General features: G+C 42.1%; 1 protein-coding gene across 1 annotated transcript in view; it reads left to right on the forward strand.

The window, feature by feature from the left end:
• The window catches only part of MBOAT1 (membrane bound glycerophospholipid O-acyltransferase 1), a 116,266-nt gene extending 105,694 nt beyond the window's left edge, over positions 1–10,572 (forward strand). The window contains exons 12-13 of the mRNA XM_017862204.1: positions 1,515–1,666; positions 9,203–10,572. Coding sequence (XP_017717693.1) covers positions 1,515–1,666; positions 9,203–9,329 — 279 coding nt within the window. The 3' untranslated portion in view covers positions 9,330–10,572. The remainder of the gene's footprint in view (positions 1–1,514; positions 1,667–9,202) is intronic.
• Positions 10,573–19,382: the final 8,810 nt, after the last annotated feature.

The following is a 19,382-nucleotide window of genomic DNA, read 5'->3' on the forward strand; positions in this document are numbered from 1 at the left end:
TGTCAACTGGCATAAAGGTTCAGATTTGTGTAGAGCTTTTCTTTTGGATGGCCTGGAAACACTATTCGCAAACAAATTATGTAGGGGATAGAGAGGAGAAAGTTGATAGAACAGTGTTTTTATTTTGTCTAGAAGGAGATTGAACTCAACAGTCATGAGGTGTCTTTGGGCCCTAGAAGTTACCCAGTAAAATCTCATACCTGATGTGCAGCATTGCTCGATGGATGGACCCTGGTCTCTGTCCTGAGGAACTCAGGGCTGAGAGGCAGCCTTGAGCACTGATGCGTCTTCTGCTTTGAGGCTCACCTGCCTATCGCCCAGCCATTGTCTCCATCTTTGCCTTTGACCTGAATCTGGAAACTGGGGGTCTTTCTAGAGGCAGGTCTAGTCACATGTGTCAAAAGACCTACAAATGAGTGTATCCTTTGACCTAGCATTTTCCATTTCAAAAAATTGTCTCTTTACCTAAGTCTCAGTTTCTTTATCTGTAAAATGAGAATTACGATGCTAACATAATAGGCTTGATGGGAGAATCAACCAGAGATGAGCCATGCAAAGTGTTAACACAGGCTTGGCACACAGAGTAAGCACTCAGTAAATGGTAGCTGCTTGTATTATTAGTAATAGTAATATTATTTGTGTTATCATTACCTGAAGGAAGTAACTAGGAAACAGGGCAGAGCTTTATTTACAAGGATATGCACCACAGAATTGTTTATAATAGCAAAATGGGATGGGAAGACAAGCTAACTCTTTCAGATTAACTTAAAATTATATTAGAGATTAATATTTACTGACATGGAAAAAAGTGTATGATATATTACTAAATGAAAAAATGAGCTAGAAATTATATTGGTGCCAGTAAGAATATTAACATGGATGCATATGAATAGAAAAGCTTGGATGGCTCTGCACCAAGTTTTTAAGTGATGCTTTCCTTTGGGAGGTGTTAAAAGGGAAAGAAAATTTTTTTTGTTTGCTTAGTTGTTTGACCATTTTTCTATAGTGAACACGTATTATTATTATTATTATTATTTTAATAAGAAAAGTTGGCCAGGCACAGTGGCTCACGCCTGTAATCCCAGCACTTTGGGAGACTGAGGCGGGAGGATTGCTTGAGCCCAGGCGTTCAAGACCAGCCTAGGCAGCAAAGCGAGACCCACATCTCTGCAAATTTTTTTTTTTTAAATTAGCTGGGCATGGTGGCATGTGCCTGTAGTCTCAGCTACATGGGAGGCTGAGGTGGGAGGATCATTTGAGCCCAGGAGTTTGAAGCTGCAGTTAGCTATGATTGTATCATTGCACTTCAGCCTGGGTGACAGAGTAAGACTCTGTCTTAAAAAAAAAAAAAAAAAAAAGGAGTCCTGGCGGTATTTGTAGTTGAGAATACAACTCAGATGTTGGTTGTCTTCTGTAGCCTGTGTTCCTGTGGCATACTACCTGCATGCACAGAATAGAAGTTGTCATTTGTTTTTTAACCCCTCCTCACTGCAATTGCCTGTGTTGGCTTGCAGGTCAGGAACAACTACAGACATTACTTCCTTTCTTCAAGAGCTCTCAAGGCTGTGTATGATGCAGGCACCTGGGCCGTCACTCAGCTGGCTGTCTCTTACACGGTAGCGCCCTTCGTGATGTTGGCAGTTGAACCGACCATCAGCTTATACAAGTAAGTTTCCATTGTTCTCAGTTGCCATCTAGTAAACAACTCTATTTTCACTGTGTTTGACTTAGGAGGCAGTACATTGAATGAAGCAGTCCTAAACACTTCTAACGGGGGCTTCAATGTGGGAAATGTCCATAGAAGCTTTAAAAGGAAATGGCTGTCCTGGAGACGCCAGTGCATAAATTCCAATACATAAGAGCACTGTTGACAGAAATGCCTTAAGCCATTCAGAATGTCACTCAGGGGCCCTCTCATGGCAGTATATTTTGAAGGGATGGACCCTGATAAAAAACTTAGAGGGTGAATCTGCTGCCCTTAGCTCTTTCTCCTGGGGGATGGGAGGTAGGCTGTATTGGGGACTATGAGGTGTCTGAGAGTAAGACAGAAATGGAGGCAGGACTGGGGAAGCAGCTGAGGCTGGCATTGTCTGATCGAGCAGTGTGCAGAGGGGCTCCATGGTGAGGCTGATGGGGGATTTATGCGGCCAGTTGCATGTGTTGGAGGGGCGTATGTGGAATTGAGGCTGGAGGAGGAGGAGGCTCGCACCACAGACCAACCCTTGTAGTCAAACACCTGTGCTCCAGGTGAACTGCAAACCTCTAATTACTGACTTTTATTCTTGCACAGTTATGTGTAATGAGTTGTGTTTCTCCACGGTTGTGAAGTGGTTGAGCACATGCTCTTGTGAACTGATGGTGTGTGACCTTTGGCAAGTTGTTAACCTCTTTTACCTGTATTTTCTCAACTGGAAAATGAGGCTGAGAAGAGAATTCACCTGAGAGCACCATCATTAGTGCTGGTATTAGAATTAATGAGGTAAATGTGCAGAGGGCTCAGGCCAGTATCTGGCGTATAATCTGTACCTAATAAATGCTACCTTGCATGATTTAATGAGTTGCACGGGCTTTTTAGGTTAACTTTGGAACATCGTATCACTTTTTAAAAGGTGACTTAGAGGCCGGGTGTGGTGGCTCATGCCTATAATCCCAGCACTTTGGGAGGCTGAGGTGGGCGGATCACGAGGTCAGGAGATCGAGACCATCCAGGCTAACACGGTGAAAACCCATCTCTACTAAAAATATGAAAAATTAGCCGGGCGTGGTGGCAGGCACCTGTAGTCCCAGCTACTCGGGAAGCTGAGGCAGGAGAATGGTGTGAACCCGGGAGGCGGAGCTTGTAGTGAGCCGAGATCGCGCCACTGCACTCCAACCCTGGGAGACAGCGAGACTCCATCTCAGAAAAAAAAGAAAAAAAAAAAAAGATGACTTAGAAATAAACAGTGCAAACACACCTTCTTCTTACGTTGGGAATTCCCTATAGCCGATGGAGGGGTCATGAAGGGATTGAAGAATTTTTTACTACTCAGTATGTATAAAAGTATCTATAAGTGGGATGATTTATTTGAAGCTATAGAAAGAGAAGGTTGAGGGAACCATACAACACTGATCAATGACGTCCATGTTGTTACAATATATGCTTTTGTACTTCTAGTTAGGTGATAAGAACTTATGTCAATATAACATGGAAGCTGTACTGGTTTATACCCAAATTTTTCTATGCAAAGGGGTGTCAGAAGAGTGGGAAGAGGATTATAAGCTTCAGTCAAAAAGAAGCCCTCAGTTCAGCTGCTAGAGAGGTAGGAGTCATTTCAGTCCTAGATGAAGAAAATGGAACTGAGAAACCCAACATATGTGGCCATTGAGCATTTGAAATGCAGCTAGTGGCACAGAGGAACCGAATTTTCAATTTTATTGAATTGTAATTAATTAGAATTTTAACAGTCGCGTGTTGCCAGCGGCTATTCCAGATTGATGACACCTCAAACAGGAGCCCCCTTCACTGGGACTCCCTCCCCAGAGAGGCACACCCCCAAGCTGGCATTCTGACTGCTTCTGCCTCCTTGTGCCCACCTAGGGCCGCCCCATGTGCTTCCAGCTCCAATTTCATTCCCATTTGTCAGTGCCCTCAAGCCAACATTTGCCCTTTTGTCTTCTGCATTTTTAACATGCCCAGAAGCAGCCTTTGACACCATTGAGCTGTCTGCAGGGGCTGTCCAAATTGTTTCCCTTAGAGCTCTGTTTTTGTTACAGAGTCCTCCTAGGTTTTGAGTTACGTACTTCTAACATGATTTTTTTTTTTTTTTTTCCTGTAAGCCCTGGTATTCTAAGCCCCTGATAATGCCTCATAAGAGATTTTTAAGGAATATATTGATCATGTTATAGCAGAAGTGCCTGTATTCCACTCAGTATCATGTAATACCTGTAGTGTGCTAGGCATTGTGCTGGAATCTGGGGCTAGAATGGAAAGCAAAATATAGAAATCATTTCTGCTCTCACTGGGGTGATAGCTTGATGGAAAAGACAGGTAGTAATTGACAAATGTATAAATACATGCTGAGATCATACTTTTAGCGAATGGTAGAGAGTTTTAAGAGAGTATGTAACAGGAATCTGCCTCAGCCTAGGCATTGGGGACATCTTTTTGAGCTCAGTCCTGGAGGTTGTGCAGTGGGAGTGAAGCAGGCTCAGTGTGTGTGAGCATTGTGGGCAGTGCTCCAGACTTGGAAACAGCCTGGAAAAGCCCTGTCATGTAGCCTCCCATAGTGTACATGACGCTCCATGCACTGAAGACCAGGGAAACGTGAATGTGGGCAGAACATAGAATCCAAGGTGGAGGGAGGTGAGCTGAGCTGAGGAGAGCAGGGGGTAGGTATCAGTGTCCCTGTTTATCACATGAGGAAGTGGAGGCTCAGAGAAGGTGAGTAACAAAATTTACACAGCAGCTAAATGTTAAACCCGAGTTTCAGACTCAGCATTCCCTTAATAGCAATATCAGTAGTGGAGTTACTAAAAATTTCTTTAGGAGAAGTTATTTTGGATGCAAACTACTGCTTGGGGATCATAATAAGTGATTTGTTAGTGATAATATTGCGTTTAACCAACTAAAACAACAATTCCTGGGCTTGGCAGGAACTCAAGGGGCAGAATTAAATTATCAAGTAGCTTTTCACTTATTTTTTTTTATTGCTTTTAAGTTACTTTTCACTTATTTTTAAAAACAACCCAGAATATATATTTTTAAACATCTTTGTTTAGAATGAAACAGGAGTTGACATTTTTTGGGTCAAGTAGGCCTATTTTAAATGATCCAGCCTAGTGTATTTTCTGGTTTCTAGTTATTTATATAATTTAAGTTTCCTGTCTAGATCAGCTCTGTCCAATAGAAATTTCTATGATGGCTGGGCATGGTGGCTCATCCCAAAGTGTAATCCCAGCACTTTGGGAGGCCAAGGCAGGTGGATCATGAGGTCAGGAGTTTGAGACCAGCCTGGCCAGCATGGTGAAATCTTGTCTCTACTAATTATACAAAAAATTAGCCAGGCATGTTGGCATGTGCCTGTAGTCCCATGTACTCAGGAGGCTGAGGCAGGAGAATTGCTTGATCCCGGCAGGTGGAAATTGCAGTGAGCTGAGATCACACCACTGCACTCCAACCTGAGCGACAGAGTAAGACTCCATCTCAAAAAAAAAAAAAAAAAAAAAACAAGAAGTTTCTATGATGACAGAAATACTCTACATCTGTGCCGTCTGAGATGCTGGCCACCCAACATGTGTGGCCAGTGAGCATTTGAAATGCAGCTAGTTGGACGGAGGAACTGAATTTTCAATTTTATTGAATTTTAATTAATTAGAATTTTAACAGCCACATGTTGCCAGCGGCTATTCCAGATTGATTACACCTCAAGCAGTGTTTTCATAATCTTTTAAGAAAATCCCTGAATTTGGACAAGAAAGAAAATTGCATAGTTTTTTAGTGAAGGCAGGCCTGGTTGTGTTCCAGATCTGTTCCTCCCCTTTGGCTAAATTCAGTAGCCAACAGTAAACCACAGATGTTTGCAAACCCTTTTCTCAGTAGATCCTCATTGCTTAACGTTGAAATTTCACTTGTACTTCATTGTTAGGTCTAGTCAGTGTTCAGTCGAGAGTGGCTTCAGATCTTAGCCTTAGAGTGCTCAGTCTAACTTCTTTAAGTAGTAAATGAGCCCAAGTGAATACTCAAATATATTATGAAAGAACCTTTCTATGAAATCATTTTGAAAAGCAAATTCACATACATCATTTTGTCTTTACTTGGATAACTCTTTCTTAAATTCAGTGGGTAATAACGTTAGAATTTGTTTCTCTTTTTGTTTTGTGAGTTGGGGTTCTCCTCTGTTGCCAAGGCTGGAGTGCAGTGGCGTGATTGCGATCTCAGCTTGCTCCCGCCTCTGCCTCCTGGTTCAGGTGATCCTCCCACCTCAGCCTCCCGCGTCAGCCTCCTGAGTAGCTGGGATTACAGGCATGTGCCACCACACCCACCTAATTTTTTTTATTTTTGTAGAGATGGAGTTTTGCCATGTTGCCCAGGCTGTTCTCAAACTCTTGGACTCAAGCATTCTACCCACCTTGGCCTCCCAAAGTGCTGGGATTACAGGCCTGAGCCACTGCACCTGGCCGGAACATTAGAATTTGCATAGAAACTTTCATAGATGGCAAACTCCTTGAGAGCAGGAACCCTGCCTAATTCATCTTTATATCTGGATCCTTAGGTCAGTACCTGACATGATCAATAAATGTTAGTTTAGTCTTTCCATAATAGAAAGATGAAATATTCCTTCAAATTTTAGAGAAATATGAAATGTCAGAAGAGGTTACTCAACCTCACTAGGTGTTTTCCACTTGGTGCTCAAAGTAGCTGGATTTTACCTAACATAATTGTCCCAGTGTAGATTTGGCCACATAGGAAAGATTAAGGCAAAGCTCAAGAACAAAGTATAACATATTTTGGATGTGCAGATTTTGAAAGCTGGAGTTATCTGTGTCTAAGGATGTGCCTGTGAGAATCCCAGTCTATACCTGTTAAACCACCGTGTTTATCTGTGGAGCACTTTTTACATTCTCAGTAATGTCTTGGTTTAGACAGTAAATTAGATGGTCACTTGCTGTGGCTGCTTACCCCTTCCCTGGTCAAACAGCTGTTAATCATGTACTTGTCTTGTTTCCATTCCCACATGGGAAGGGGTGGAGGCTGGTGCCTTTTTGTAGATCCAGTTTATTGTTTTGCATATCCTAAGCAGTAAATGCTTATTGAAAGAATAAATGAATGCATGTATGTTCGCTTCTGTTCGAGCTCTTCACTATTCTGTAAATATTGTCGAGGAGGCATTCCTCCTGCTAAAGGATGGAGAAGTTTAGGGGCATATGTGAGTTTTCTGATTCTAATGTGTCTGACCTTATAATCACAGAAGTTGGGGAATGATGCATAAATCAATTGTGCTTTCCTCCTTCCCCAGCGTTATTTTCCTTTCTTCAAAAAGCATTAGGGAAAATATAAGTTGAACCTTTCCAAATGGATCTAGAACAGTTGTGCCAATGCAGCTGTTTCTAATTACTTGCATGTATTGATATGCTCGATATTTATTGCATATCTACGTTGTGCATAGTGCTGAGTACTACGCTTCGCAATAGAAATCCACAAACATCAAAAGCAAAACTTGTTTTTTTATTAATTTAGATGACAGTTATTTTTAGGGTTATGGACTGGATTTTCAAAATCGGGATTCTTCTAGCTCGTAAGACACAAAAGAAGAACCTTTTATAGTTGAGTAGAGCAATGGGTTAAAGTGTTAGTTGCATTGTGTTTAGGGAATAGGATACAGTCATATGTTGCTTACCAACAGGGATATGTTCTGCGAAATGCATCGTCAGGCAATTTAATTGTTGTTTGAACAGCATAGAGTGTACTTGCACAAACCTAGATAGTATAGTCTACTATACACTGAGGCTATATGGGATAGCCTATTGTTCATAGGCTGCAAACTGGTGCAGTATGTTACCGTACTGAATACTGTAGGCAATTTAAACACAATGGTAAGTATCTGTGTATCTAAACATAGAGAAGGTACAGTAAAAATCTGGCAAAGATAAAAAAGGGTACACCTGTATTACCATGAATGGAGCTTGCAGGACTGGAAGTTGCTCTGGGTGAGTCAGTGAGTGAGTGTGAAGGCCTAGGACATCACTATGCACTACTGTAGACTTTAGAAACACCATACACTTAGTCTGTACTAAATTTATTAAGAAAACTTTTCCTCAATAATAAAGTAACCTTAGCTTACTGTCACTTTTTTAACTTTATAAACTTTAAACGTTTTAAAAACGGACTCTTTTGTAATAAAACACCTTGGTTAAAACAAACATGGTGGCCGGGCATGGTGGCTCATGCCTGCAATCCTAGCAGTTTGGGAGGCCGAGGTAGGTGCATCACCTGAGGTTGGGAGTTTGAGACCAGCCTGACCAACATGGAGAAAGCCTGTCTCTACTAAGAATACAAAATTGACCGGGCGTGGTGGCGCATGTAGTCCCAGCTACTTGGGAGGCTGAGGCAGGAGAATCATTGGAACCTGGGAGATGGAGATTGTGGTGAGCTGAGATCATGCTATTGCACTCCAACGTGGGCAACAAGAGCAAAACTCCATCTCAAAAACAAACAAACAAAAAAACGAAACAACAACAACAGCAAACATGGTACAGGTATACAAACATTTTTCTTTATGTTTTTTGTAAGCTATTTTCTATTTTGTTTTCTACTTTTGGAACCTTTTCTGTTAAAAAAAATTAAGACATAAACACACATCAGCCTAGGCTGCATAAGATCAGGATCATCAGTATCATTGTGGTCCACCTCCACATCTTGTCCCATTGTGGGAGGTCTTCAGAGGCAATAACACGTATGGAGCTGTCATCTCCTGTGATAACAGTGCCTCTGGAATCCCTCCTGAAGAACCTGCCTGAGGCTGTTTTACAGTTAACTTTATTTCTTAATAAGTAGAAGGAGTATACTCCAAAATAACAAGGGAAAGTATAGTATTGTAAATATATAAACCAGTTAATAATCATTCATTGTCATTATCAAGTACTATGTATTTTATGTGATAGTATGTGCTAGACTTTTATTCAACCGGTAGTGTAGTATTGTTTACACCAGCATCACCACAAACACGTGAGCAATGTGTTGCCTATGACGTTGCAATGGCTACGACGTCACTAGGTGATAGGAATTTTTCAGTTCTATTATAATCTTATGGGGCCATCATCATTAATGTGGTCCATCATTGGCTGAAATGTCATTAAGTGTCATATGACAATACTGGGTTTGAATTTGGTCTTGGGAGTCCTTAGACTTTGAATATTGCAGGTGTCTGGCTGTCGGGTTAATTCTGTTGGTTGGCCTGTTATGTCAATGGGATGGTACCATGTATATCCACAGATGAGCCAGTTGGTTTGCCCTGCCCAGTTTTGTGGTTTCAGTCTATCCGTGACCCACTCACCTACCAAAGGGAGTTATCTGTGGAGCAAATCAAGGGAAGCCTGAGCACAGACAGGTCTCCTACTGCCAAAAACAGTGCTCTCACTTGCCATACTGTAGGTGATGTAATTAGGTGATGTTTCCCATCTACATCCTTATTTGAAATATAATTTTTGTGTATTTTATTCCCAGGTCCATGTACTTTTATTTGCACATCATAAGTCTCCTGATAATACTATTTCTGCCAATGAAACCACAAGCTCATACGCAAAGGCGGCCTCAGACTGTGAACTCTATCAATAAGAGAAAAACAGATTGATACCTCCAAGAGAAGCGGACAAGCAGAACTTCAGAACGTTCGAAAGATGAGATGACAAGTCTCAAGGGTTCTGCTGGTGACTTAGAGGCGATGTTTACATGCATCTTTATTTTGTTCTTTTTTAAAGTGCAGGGAGTATTTTATAAAGCCTTTTGTACAGATAAATCGGCCATGTCCAGGTGATTGGTTTTAATATTTTATAGGACATTTGAGTGGTGCGGCAGTGTGTGGAGAATGTGCCAGAGCTGCAGAGACAGTCCATTCTGGGATGCTGGCTTTTTGCCCTTCCAGCATGATTTCCAGCTACTGTGACCTGGATGCTGGAACCCAGGCATTGGCTCCAAAAATTAGAAGGCGAGTGCTGAGAAGACTTGACACAGGTTTCTCAAATCAGAATATACTCAGACATGGTAGTTCCCTGGGAAGCCCCAGATCCTTTGACTTGTGACATTACTGGTTTGCAGACATAATAACTACACTCAGAGGACCATGGAGGCGGAGGGATCATGGTTTCAGGGCATCGAAAATTCTACGAGTCAAGAGGACTAGTGCATGGACTGAGAGTCAGACATGCCCTCAAATAGGCTGCATTTTTTTTTCCGGGAATGTAACCTTTCCCCTTTTTCTTCTGACCTGAGCCAAGACTGAAAATCAGAAAGTTTCCTGTACATGGAGCTGAAGAGGGCTGCTGTTTCCCGAATGTTTTCCAGTTCACAGGCGCCGCCTGCCTGCCCGGGGATGGCCTTGAGAAGACACTCAAATGTTCATGAGGCAGCAGAATGCCTTTTAGGAAATTTTAAAAAAGTAATTTAAAGTTATGTAGAAGTTTGGTGAGAAGAAGCAGTTGTTTCTCTCTTCTCCCCTCATTTCATGGAGGTGTTAATGATCATGGCTGGCCGTGATGTACGCATGGGCTGATTTTCATTTTTTCAGTTTCGTGGCTGAGAAGTTCAGCTTTGTTCTAGTTGAATCATCATATTGGAAAGCAGATGTTGAAATTTGTCTTTTCTATCTTTGTTATGAATGTGCTATGGCCCCTTTTGGAGACTTCTATTGGGTAATATTCTATGTGAGAGAAGGAAACATGATATGAAATGTTGTGAAAAATAATAATGATGATAATAATAAAATATATGCTGCAATGGTGTACTCTCAATCAGGTTGCTTGGGAGGAGAAAATTTATTCAAATCCAATGATAAAACATTAGTTTCTTATTGAATAAAGAGTATGTTCCCATATAAAGGAAATGTTTCTGATGGGAAGAATTGCTTTTTGTCTGTGAATAGAGACTTGATGTTCAGAAGCCTGTGCATGTGTGTGTGTGTGTGTGTGTGTGTGTGTGTGTTTTAACAAATGTGCACCAACTTAAGGTTTTACTGTATATTTCAGGCCCTTGGGTGTCTTATGTTTTGGTATAATTTCAGATCTTTATTCCCAACTTTACAGGTAGGATTTTACCCCCTTTCACAGATGAGGGTACTGAGAATCAGAGACATTCGCCAACTGCCGTAAGATCACAGCATAAGTGGTAGAGCTGAGATTTGTGCCCCAGATGGTCCTATGAAGACCACCAGCTGTGAGTCTTTCCATAAGGTGTCCTACTGGTGCTTCTCTTAGGATAGTGAAATGTGAATGTGGTGTGCCTGTCCCTCTAAAGCATGCATACAGTCCTGGTGCTGGGGGCGAGTACTAGAACCCAAACTCTAGTCCTTATTTGGGATAGTGAAAGTTAAGAAGTAGTAGATGTGAGCTAGTGCATGAGTCTCACCCTACTTTAACAAGGAAATCTTGGGGCAACCCTACTTTGCTGTCTCAGGAAGAATCTTAGATAGTGGGTAGGGGAAGGGGTTGTAGGTACCTAAAATCTGTCAGAGTTTGTCTCCACCAGGAATAGCTTGAGGTACAAGACCGAGAAAAATGTACATCTTGTAAACTAGCAAAAATGGTAAATGTTACCATTGGTGTGTAGTAATAATATGAACATGTAGAATATTCATATTACAGTGAAGTCTTTGAATTTACAATGTGATTGATGACCAGGTTTCACTGTATGTAATGTAAGTATCCTCATGTCTGAAAGAAGAACTTGGTAATAAGAGGAGGGGTGTCTGCTTCAGTGACCAGCTGCCCTCGTTTACCAAGGACTCTCTCAAGCCTTCAGTCCTGGGCAAACTGAGGCCATTGGTCCCACTAGTGACTGCCCAGAATTGATTACTCCTTATGGAATGAGGAGAAGTCAAACCTCTAGGAGTTGAGCTTATGGATGCTATATGTTAGACTTGGTGGTAGGCTCTGGGACACAAACATGAGGCTTTATTCTGTATAAAAAGAACAACACATAGGAGACTGATTAGCATCCTTCTTCTTCTGAAAACCACTTACCAATAGAAAAAGATTTCAATTGAGGACCAACATTTAGACAGAAGGTTGGGACTGTTTTTATTACCTTAGATTTCCAAGTTGTCCTAAATATGAGATGCATTTAATAAATACTTATTGGATTGTGAGTTTTCAGTTGAAAATAAATACACTTTCTGGTTTTGTTTTGAAAAGCCAAATCTAAAATATTCTATTTTTTTCGTACTTTGAAGGTAACTATATGGAGCAAGAATATTATTCAGATATTATTCAGTGGTTGCAAAAAGCAATAAATAATTCAGTCTGAGATTCTGACTGGCTAAGAGAGAAAAAGGCAGGAGGAGAAAACTGGAAGAACAGAGGAGTTAGGTGGCCCCCAGAACTGGTGTGGTGTGTGTCCTTCTGATACTCTGCAGGCTCCCAGGTGGTCCTTCTCAACTCCCACAGCACATTGGAACCACACAGGAAGCTTAAAGAAAGTGATTGATGCCTGGTTTCTCCAGGGACCACATCTTTTTTCTCTTCTTGTCTCTGGCATTTGGCATAGTGCCTGTCCTGTAATGAAGATTCAGTAAGTGTTTGTTGAATGAATGAGGGATTGAATGGATTAGTTTAATGCATCATTGCACTTGACAGTTTTGATTGAGTCACTTTTACACTGGGAAACATCGTTTCTGCTTTTCAGAATTAGTTTCTGAAATAAAGGCTTGTGTTTTGGGGGAAGTCTGAAAGCACATTATGTGATATAATCACTCAGGCAGCCAGTTTACATAGTCTGAACCCCTCTGATCCACCCATCCATTAATTAATGCATTCACTTATTTATCAAATGTGTCATGTCTGGTGTGGGCCTGGCACTCTGTGAGGCACTGCAGGTAAAAGATGTTGAAAACCTCCATTCTCTGCTCTTGGAGAGTTCACAGTATGCCCAGAAAGACATGATCCAGAGAAGTGCGCAATAGGAGTGCCCAGGAGAATTCCAGCATTCAGAAGTTATAAAGTGATCTATTGCCTAATCCTTGTTTTCTTAGAGTGATCTCATTTTACAGTGTTGAGAATTACCCAGGACAGCAGCATCACTGCTGCCTAGCCTCATGTCCAGGTGAAGTGAAACTTGCCCTTGTCCTGAAATTGGGTATTGAGCTTGCAACATGTCAGTGCCAGTCAATGCAGTAGCTACCCAATGGAGCAGACTGAGCTCTCATGGTTGCCCATAGGGGTAGTACGGTGGCCAGTCCCCCTCCAGAGGGACCTTTAGTGAAGTTTGCAGGCTTAGTGAAAGACTTCATGAAGCTCCAGAGGGAAGGTATTTGCTTAGAGATGGTGCAGCCCACGTGAGCTTTGTTTAATGCCCTAAAATTATCTGACACTACTTACTTTGTGCTGAGACAAAGAAAACTAACAGTCATTGACAGCTACTTTCACATGCATTCCTAACACAGTCTGTGAACTTGGCAGTATTCTCTTTTGCAAATGTGGAAAGCAAGTAGCAAGTAACTTGCTGACAGTCACCCAGCTAGTTAGTGGAGGAGCTGAGGTTGGAATCCTGGTTTGGCTGACTCCAGAGTCCATCTCACCGCCTGGTGCAGAGCATGTTCGTTTTCAAAGAGACAGAGTTTTAAAGCTGGAAGTAACTCCAGCACTCACCTGGTCTAGCGGTTTCCTAATGCAGACCAGCTGGCCTTGTCGCTTGGGGAGCTTGCTAAACACGCAAGGAGTGGGGAGATAGATTTGCTGTTAAGTTGCTGATGGTCACCATTCCCTTTTCTCAGGGGAACGGTGTGATTGATATCAATGTGGGATAATGGTCGTGTTACCATAACCTCCTTCCCAGTGGTTAAGAGTGATTATATCCTGGTGGAATGGGGAGGTGAGAGCCTAGCTAGATTGTTTACTTCAAAAAGAAGGTATTTTGGAACATCTGTGATTGCTTTGTGTTCCTAAAAGACCTTTTAACATGGTTGTTTTAATGCATTTTGAGATATGCAAAGTTTGGCCTAGATTTTAAGTAGCTGGTATGTGTAAACTTTGGGGAAATTGGGCAGAGACTACTCAGTGGAATAAAGAGATGGCAGAAAATTGGGGCCTAAGGAGAAAGGAAATTCCCAGTGGGTGGCCTGGTCAGGGAGATCTTTAAGAATCTCCCTGGAAGATTGAAGGTGGAGAATTCCTGGACTCTTAGGTAATGTTCTCCTCTACTACCATAGCTAGAGACACATTTCATCTTTAAAAAGAGAACAAAACCTGTTTCCAGTTTAGGCTGGCATTGGGAGGAGAGAAGAGAACAGACTAAGATATGCCTAGCAGTAACCTAAGCCTCCCTCAAGAATCAATCTCCAGAAATACAAAATACTAGCCGTGGAGTTGGGGAATGGAGCTCTGTTCTCCGTTATTTGAATTTCTAAATCCAAGGGCATCTGATAAAGCAGTAGACCTTAGGGATATGCAGGTAACAGATGCCTTCACGGATACTTGATTACAAACAGACTCCTGGACCCCAATCCCCAGATATTCGGATTCAGTCGGTCCGAAGCCATGCCCGGGAATCAGTATTCCTAACGAGTTTCCCACACATTCTGATGTACAGCCGGGTTTGGGAAGTACTGGCTTCATCTTATTCTTTACATTTGAGGAAATAGGCTCAAGGTGGGTGGGTGGGTTAATGTCTTGCCCCAGGCATCATAGATCACTTCTGTAGCAGAGATGAGGGCGGAAGCACCTTCTCTTGACCCACTAGGGTGTACTTCCCACAAATAGACATGCTTTCTCCAAAAAACACCCAGCGCGGTGGGTCTCAGAGGAGCCCGCTATCTTTCCTGGGACATTTTCTCAGATGAGAACACCCTCGTTAGGCCTGAAAATGAGGGTCTAGGTGAGGCGGATGTGTCCTAAGGACCTGTAATTCTGCACTCTCTGAGTGTGGGTTGGCCTCCGATCTTACGCAGCCTCACAGACAGTTTTATTGTAACTGCTGATCCAACCTGTGGAGGCAGATTGGGAACAATTTTCTAGAAAAAACCTTTCTGTATCCACATGGCCATCAGGATCCAATGGCCTCTTTTGTTCTCAAACAAAGAAAATTCATACGGGATAAGCACTTTTGGCATTAAAATTTACACAGTCTAAGCAGTTGCTGGCTACAATCAATCGTCCATTTATCCTTGGCCTTCTTTCGGTCTATTGTCTGCTTGACAGGCAAAATAACCTTTCAGCATTTCCAGCTGCAGTCCCAGGTCACAACTGTCTCTGTGTCTGCTGGCCTGGAAAAGCCACCAGATGCTGGTACAAGTTTTCTGCATGGTCACTGGTAACCTTTTCCCTCCAGTCCTTCACGCTGCTGCCTGGGACTCTTCCTGGTGAACCCTTCAGGATGCCACTCTTTATCAAAACTCCTGCCGGCTCCTGCTGTCTACACCATAAAACCCATGCCCTTCCCTTCCACCCTCACCAACCTGGGTTCCTGGCCCTCCTTTCAGGCGGGCAGCTGTTCCATGTGCAGCCAGAGTTTGTGACTCGGTGCCTTTGTACCTTTAAGCTCTGCTGCCTAAAAGAACAACATTTTTTAAATAGACACTTCCCAAAGCAAAAAGGGCAGAAGGCCTTTTAGACAGAGAAAATGTGCAGTACAAGATGCTATTTTTTCTGTGAAGTCCTTCTCACTTCTAGCTTCTGCTCATAGATCTCCAATAATACCTTGTGTTGTGATTAGCTTGGTGTCAATTGTCCTTCCCCAACCAGACTGCCAGGTGCCTGACAACTCATTTCTTCACACCTGGCAAGGCTCGGACTCAAAAGGGTATTGGATCAATGTTAGTTGAACAAATGAGGGAATGAATGAATTCCATTAGCCATGGCAGGATTTTCTCTGGGATAATGAAAAGGGGCCATTTTGGACAGGTGGGTTGAGTTTGGTGTTCTGGCCCCTGCATTTACTGACCAGGACTAGAAATGGCCCTAGTAAAAATGAGCTAATGGCTCTCTATTTCCTAGTCCCTTAAAGTGCGGGCTTTCCCTTGACTGTGGTGCTCCATCAAGCTCTCTGGCTAGGATTCGGGTTGGGTAAGTCCAGCATGCTGGAACGAAGTTCCTAAGAGTTCTCCATTTCCTGGGAGTCCATACTGGACTTTCATCTTTTACAGCTTTTGGTAGTTAGTGGTTCTATTAGAGACTATGTAGTGTTTCATTGTCTGTATAACCGAGAATGTATTCCTCTATGCTTCTCCCGATGAACTGGCTAACCCTGCCATAACCAAGTACCACAGGCCACATGGCTTAAACAACAGAAGCATATTGTCTCATGGTTCTGGAGGCTAGCAGTCTGAGATCAAAGTGTCAGCAAGTTTGGTTGCTTCTGAGGCCTCTCCTCTTGGCTTGCGGCTGATGTCTCCCCACTGTGTCCTCACATGGTCTTCCCTCTGTGTGTCTTGTCCTAATCTCCTTTTTCTTTTCTCTTTTTTTTTTTTTTTTTTTTTGAGATGGAGTTTCGCTGTGTCGCCCAGGCTTCAGTGAAGTGGTGCAATCTTGGCTCACTGCAACCTCTGCCTCCTGGGTTCAAGGGATTCTCCTGCCTCAGTCTTCCAGGGAGCTGTGATTACAGGCGCCCACTACCGTGCCCAGCTAATTTTTGTAATTTTAGTAGAGAGAGGGTTTTGCCATGTTGGCCAGGCCGGTCTTGAACTCCTGACCTTAGGTGATCCGCCTGCCTTGGCCTCACAAAGTGCTGGAATTACAGGCATGAGCCACCATGCTTGACCATCTCCTCTTCTTATAAAGTCTCCAGTCATATTGGATTAAGGCCCACCCTAATGACCTCATTTTAACTTATTTACCTTTTCAGAGACCTTGTATCCAAATCCATTCACATTCTAAGTCTCGGGGATTAGGACGTCAACATATGAATTCAGGAAGGATGCAGTTCAACCCATACAGACCTTTAGTGGTTCTTGCTGTTTCTGTGGTAGTAAACCATGTTATGGTGAACATTTTTTTTTTTTTTTTTTTTGAGGCAGAATCTCACTCTGTCGCCCAGGCTGGAGTGCAGTGGTGCGATCTCGGCTCACTGCAAGCTCCACCTCTCAGGTTCACGCCATTCTCCTGCCTCAGCCTCCCGAGTAACTGGGACTACAGGCACCCGCCACCACGCCCGGCTACATTTTTGTGTTTTTTAGTAGAGACAAAGTTTCACTGTGTTAGCCAGGATGATCTCGATCTCCTGACCTTGTGATCCTCCCGCCTCAGCCTCCCAAAGTGCTGGGATTACAGGCATGATCCGCCGTGCCTGGCCGGTGAACATTCTTTTGTATTTCTCTGGTGACAGGGTGGACATCATGAAGTGGCATTGCAAGATCTTAGTGTGAAGAAATGCACTCTCAGCTTACCCGGGTGCTCTTGTTCTCCAGCTGGTTGTATGCATTTTTTCTTTCCCCAAAACGTGTAACAGTTTTTCTTTGTCCACATTCTCATCAGTACTTGGTATTAGCAGACTCTTATGTTTTGCCAATTGGATCAGTGAGAAAAAAAATGTACAGAGAAATGTACTTCTCAGGTCGGGTGCAGTGGGTCATGCCTGTACTCCCAGAACTTTGGGAGGCCAAGGTAGGTGGATAATGAGGTCAAGAGTTCAAGACCAGCCTGACCAACATGATGAAACCCCATTTCTACTAAAAATACAAAAATTAGCCAGGCATGGTGGTACACACCTATAATCCCAGCTACTCAGCAGGCTGAGGAGGAGAATCGCTTGAACCTGGGAGTCAGAGGTTGCAGTGAGCTGAGATCATGCCACTGCACTCCAGCTTGGGTGACAGAGTGGGACTCGTCTCAAAAAAAAAAAAAAAAAAATTGTAGTTCTCCCTCCTAGGCCTGCCCTCAGCTCTTTGGTTTCATCCTCTGGATGCAGCCACTGTTATCTTCTTATGTGGCCTTTCAGAGAAATTCTGTGCCCTGCATCGAGCTTTTCAACTTGTTGCAAACATTTCATATGTTTCATATCATAAGCATTTCTCCATATTATTGCAGAAGCTTCCTAAAAGTTGTTTTTGGTGGCTGCATAATAGTCTGTAAATAAATATGCCATAATTTTGAAAAGCATTCCCCTAATTGTTGAGCATTTGGTTTCTGCTACTTTATTTAAAAAATATATTCCTTTTAGAAAAATTTGAAAATACAGCAAAGGAATAAGGCATCTATAATCCCAGCCCCTGTTGGCATTTTATTTCTAGTTTTCTGTTGAAGGCTTGTTTTATTTTGTTGTTTTATATTTCTGGTTGTTCTTTGGTATCGGCATTTATCTTTAGAAAAGTCTAATGCTTCCTATAGAGTTTGGAATTTTAATTTTCCATTTAACTTTACAGGATGAGAATGTCCCCATGCCATGAAATCTCCCATCTCTTTCTCTTCTGCTCTAATGAGCATAGCAAGGAATGAAAACAAGTGAAGTTGTAATGAGGGTTGACTTGAATGCAGTTAGGTAATTTATTTAATTTTAAGTGGTAAATCACTTGCAAACCTTAACTCTTTAAACTATTGCTAGTAACAAATTACTTTTACATATTGTATAGTTCATCACAATGTGGAGATTGAGGCCTCCTTCTCTGAACCATTTAACCCTTAGCCTGGCAAGTGACTGTTCGTTTAGCTTCTCAGTAAGTAGGATGTATTTGTTCAGGAAATATGAACCTTTATGGCAAAACAGCTTTTTTGGTCTATAAAATTGAATAATCCCCAAACCCACCAAGTAGCTTCTTTTTATGAATGAGCTTCCTTCCTTCTCAGGCTCATCAAACTTAAATTGCTAATTAATGAAGATTATTTATCAACAATTCCAATAAGAAATGTTAGGAAGGGGAATCTAATAGAGAACGCCAATAAAATACATCAAACTCCAAAACTTTCTAGGACTGTTAAAAGTCAATCTACAAGCATCAGTTGATCTCGTATGAATAAACTATTTCACGCAAAATAAATTTGAACTTTATTTTATCAATGTTAAATATAGCTGAAGTTGAAATAGCAAACTTGGTTAACATCATTTTGGTGTTTAAAAGCTTTTAAGAACTTGGAATGATGATTTGCAAACTGGATTCTAATGATACTTAAAGAAAAATACCAATAAGCCTAGGACAGCCCTGAAATGAATAATTAAATGCATTAATAGCTTATGTAAACTCACTACAGTAATTTGAACCTTATTCCCGGTAAGGAAGGTGTGAGGCAAACATTTCAAGAAGAAAGCACTATTTAAAACCCCAGTGTGCTGCCTTTTGGATGTTGCTGAATCACTGTTTTTTTGTGAATCTGAAACAGTGAGAGAGGTAGAATTACAAGAAAGTGCTGAGAGAAAGCTTTGCAAACAGAGCAGGGTAACGGAGTAGTCAAAGTGTCAATCCTGCCTTTGTTTTTTGCTGAGAAGTCCCTGGAAACAGGTGAGTGATTGACTTCTTGATTAATGCTTCCCAGCTTTAGAGCATTCAGCCTCAGGCTTCATTTAAAGTCTACGTTTTGCAGTATCTCTTGAAGTAGATAGATTTAAGAGAAAACAAGGAAGCAGTCCCAAAACACATGCAAAATAACTAAGCCTTTCTCAATGATGAACAAGAAATTCCCTCAGTCCAAAGGGTCTAAAATTCTTGACTTGGAATGTGGTTTTTCTGAAGTGGTGTGAAGTAGTGACATCTTGTGGCCATGTGAGGTAA

This window comes from Rhinopithecus bieti, unplaced genomic scaffold, assembly GCF_001698545.2.
Source record: "Rhinopithecus bieti isolate Rb0 unplaced genomic scaffold, ASM169854v2 scaffold_62795, whole genome shotgun sequence".
Taxonomy (NCBI): domain Eukaryota; kingdom Metazoa; phylum Chordata; class Mammalia; order Primates; family Cercopithecidae; genus Rhinopithecus; species Rhinopithecus bieti.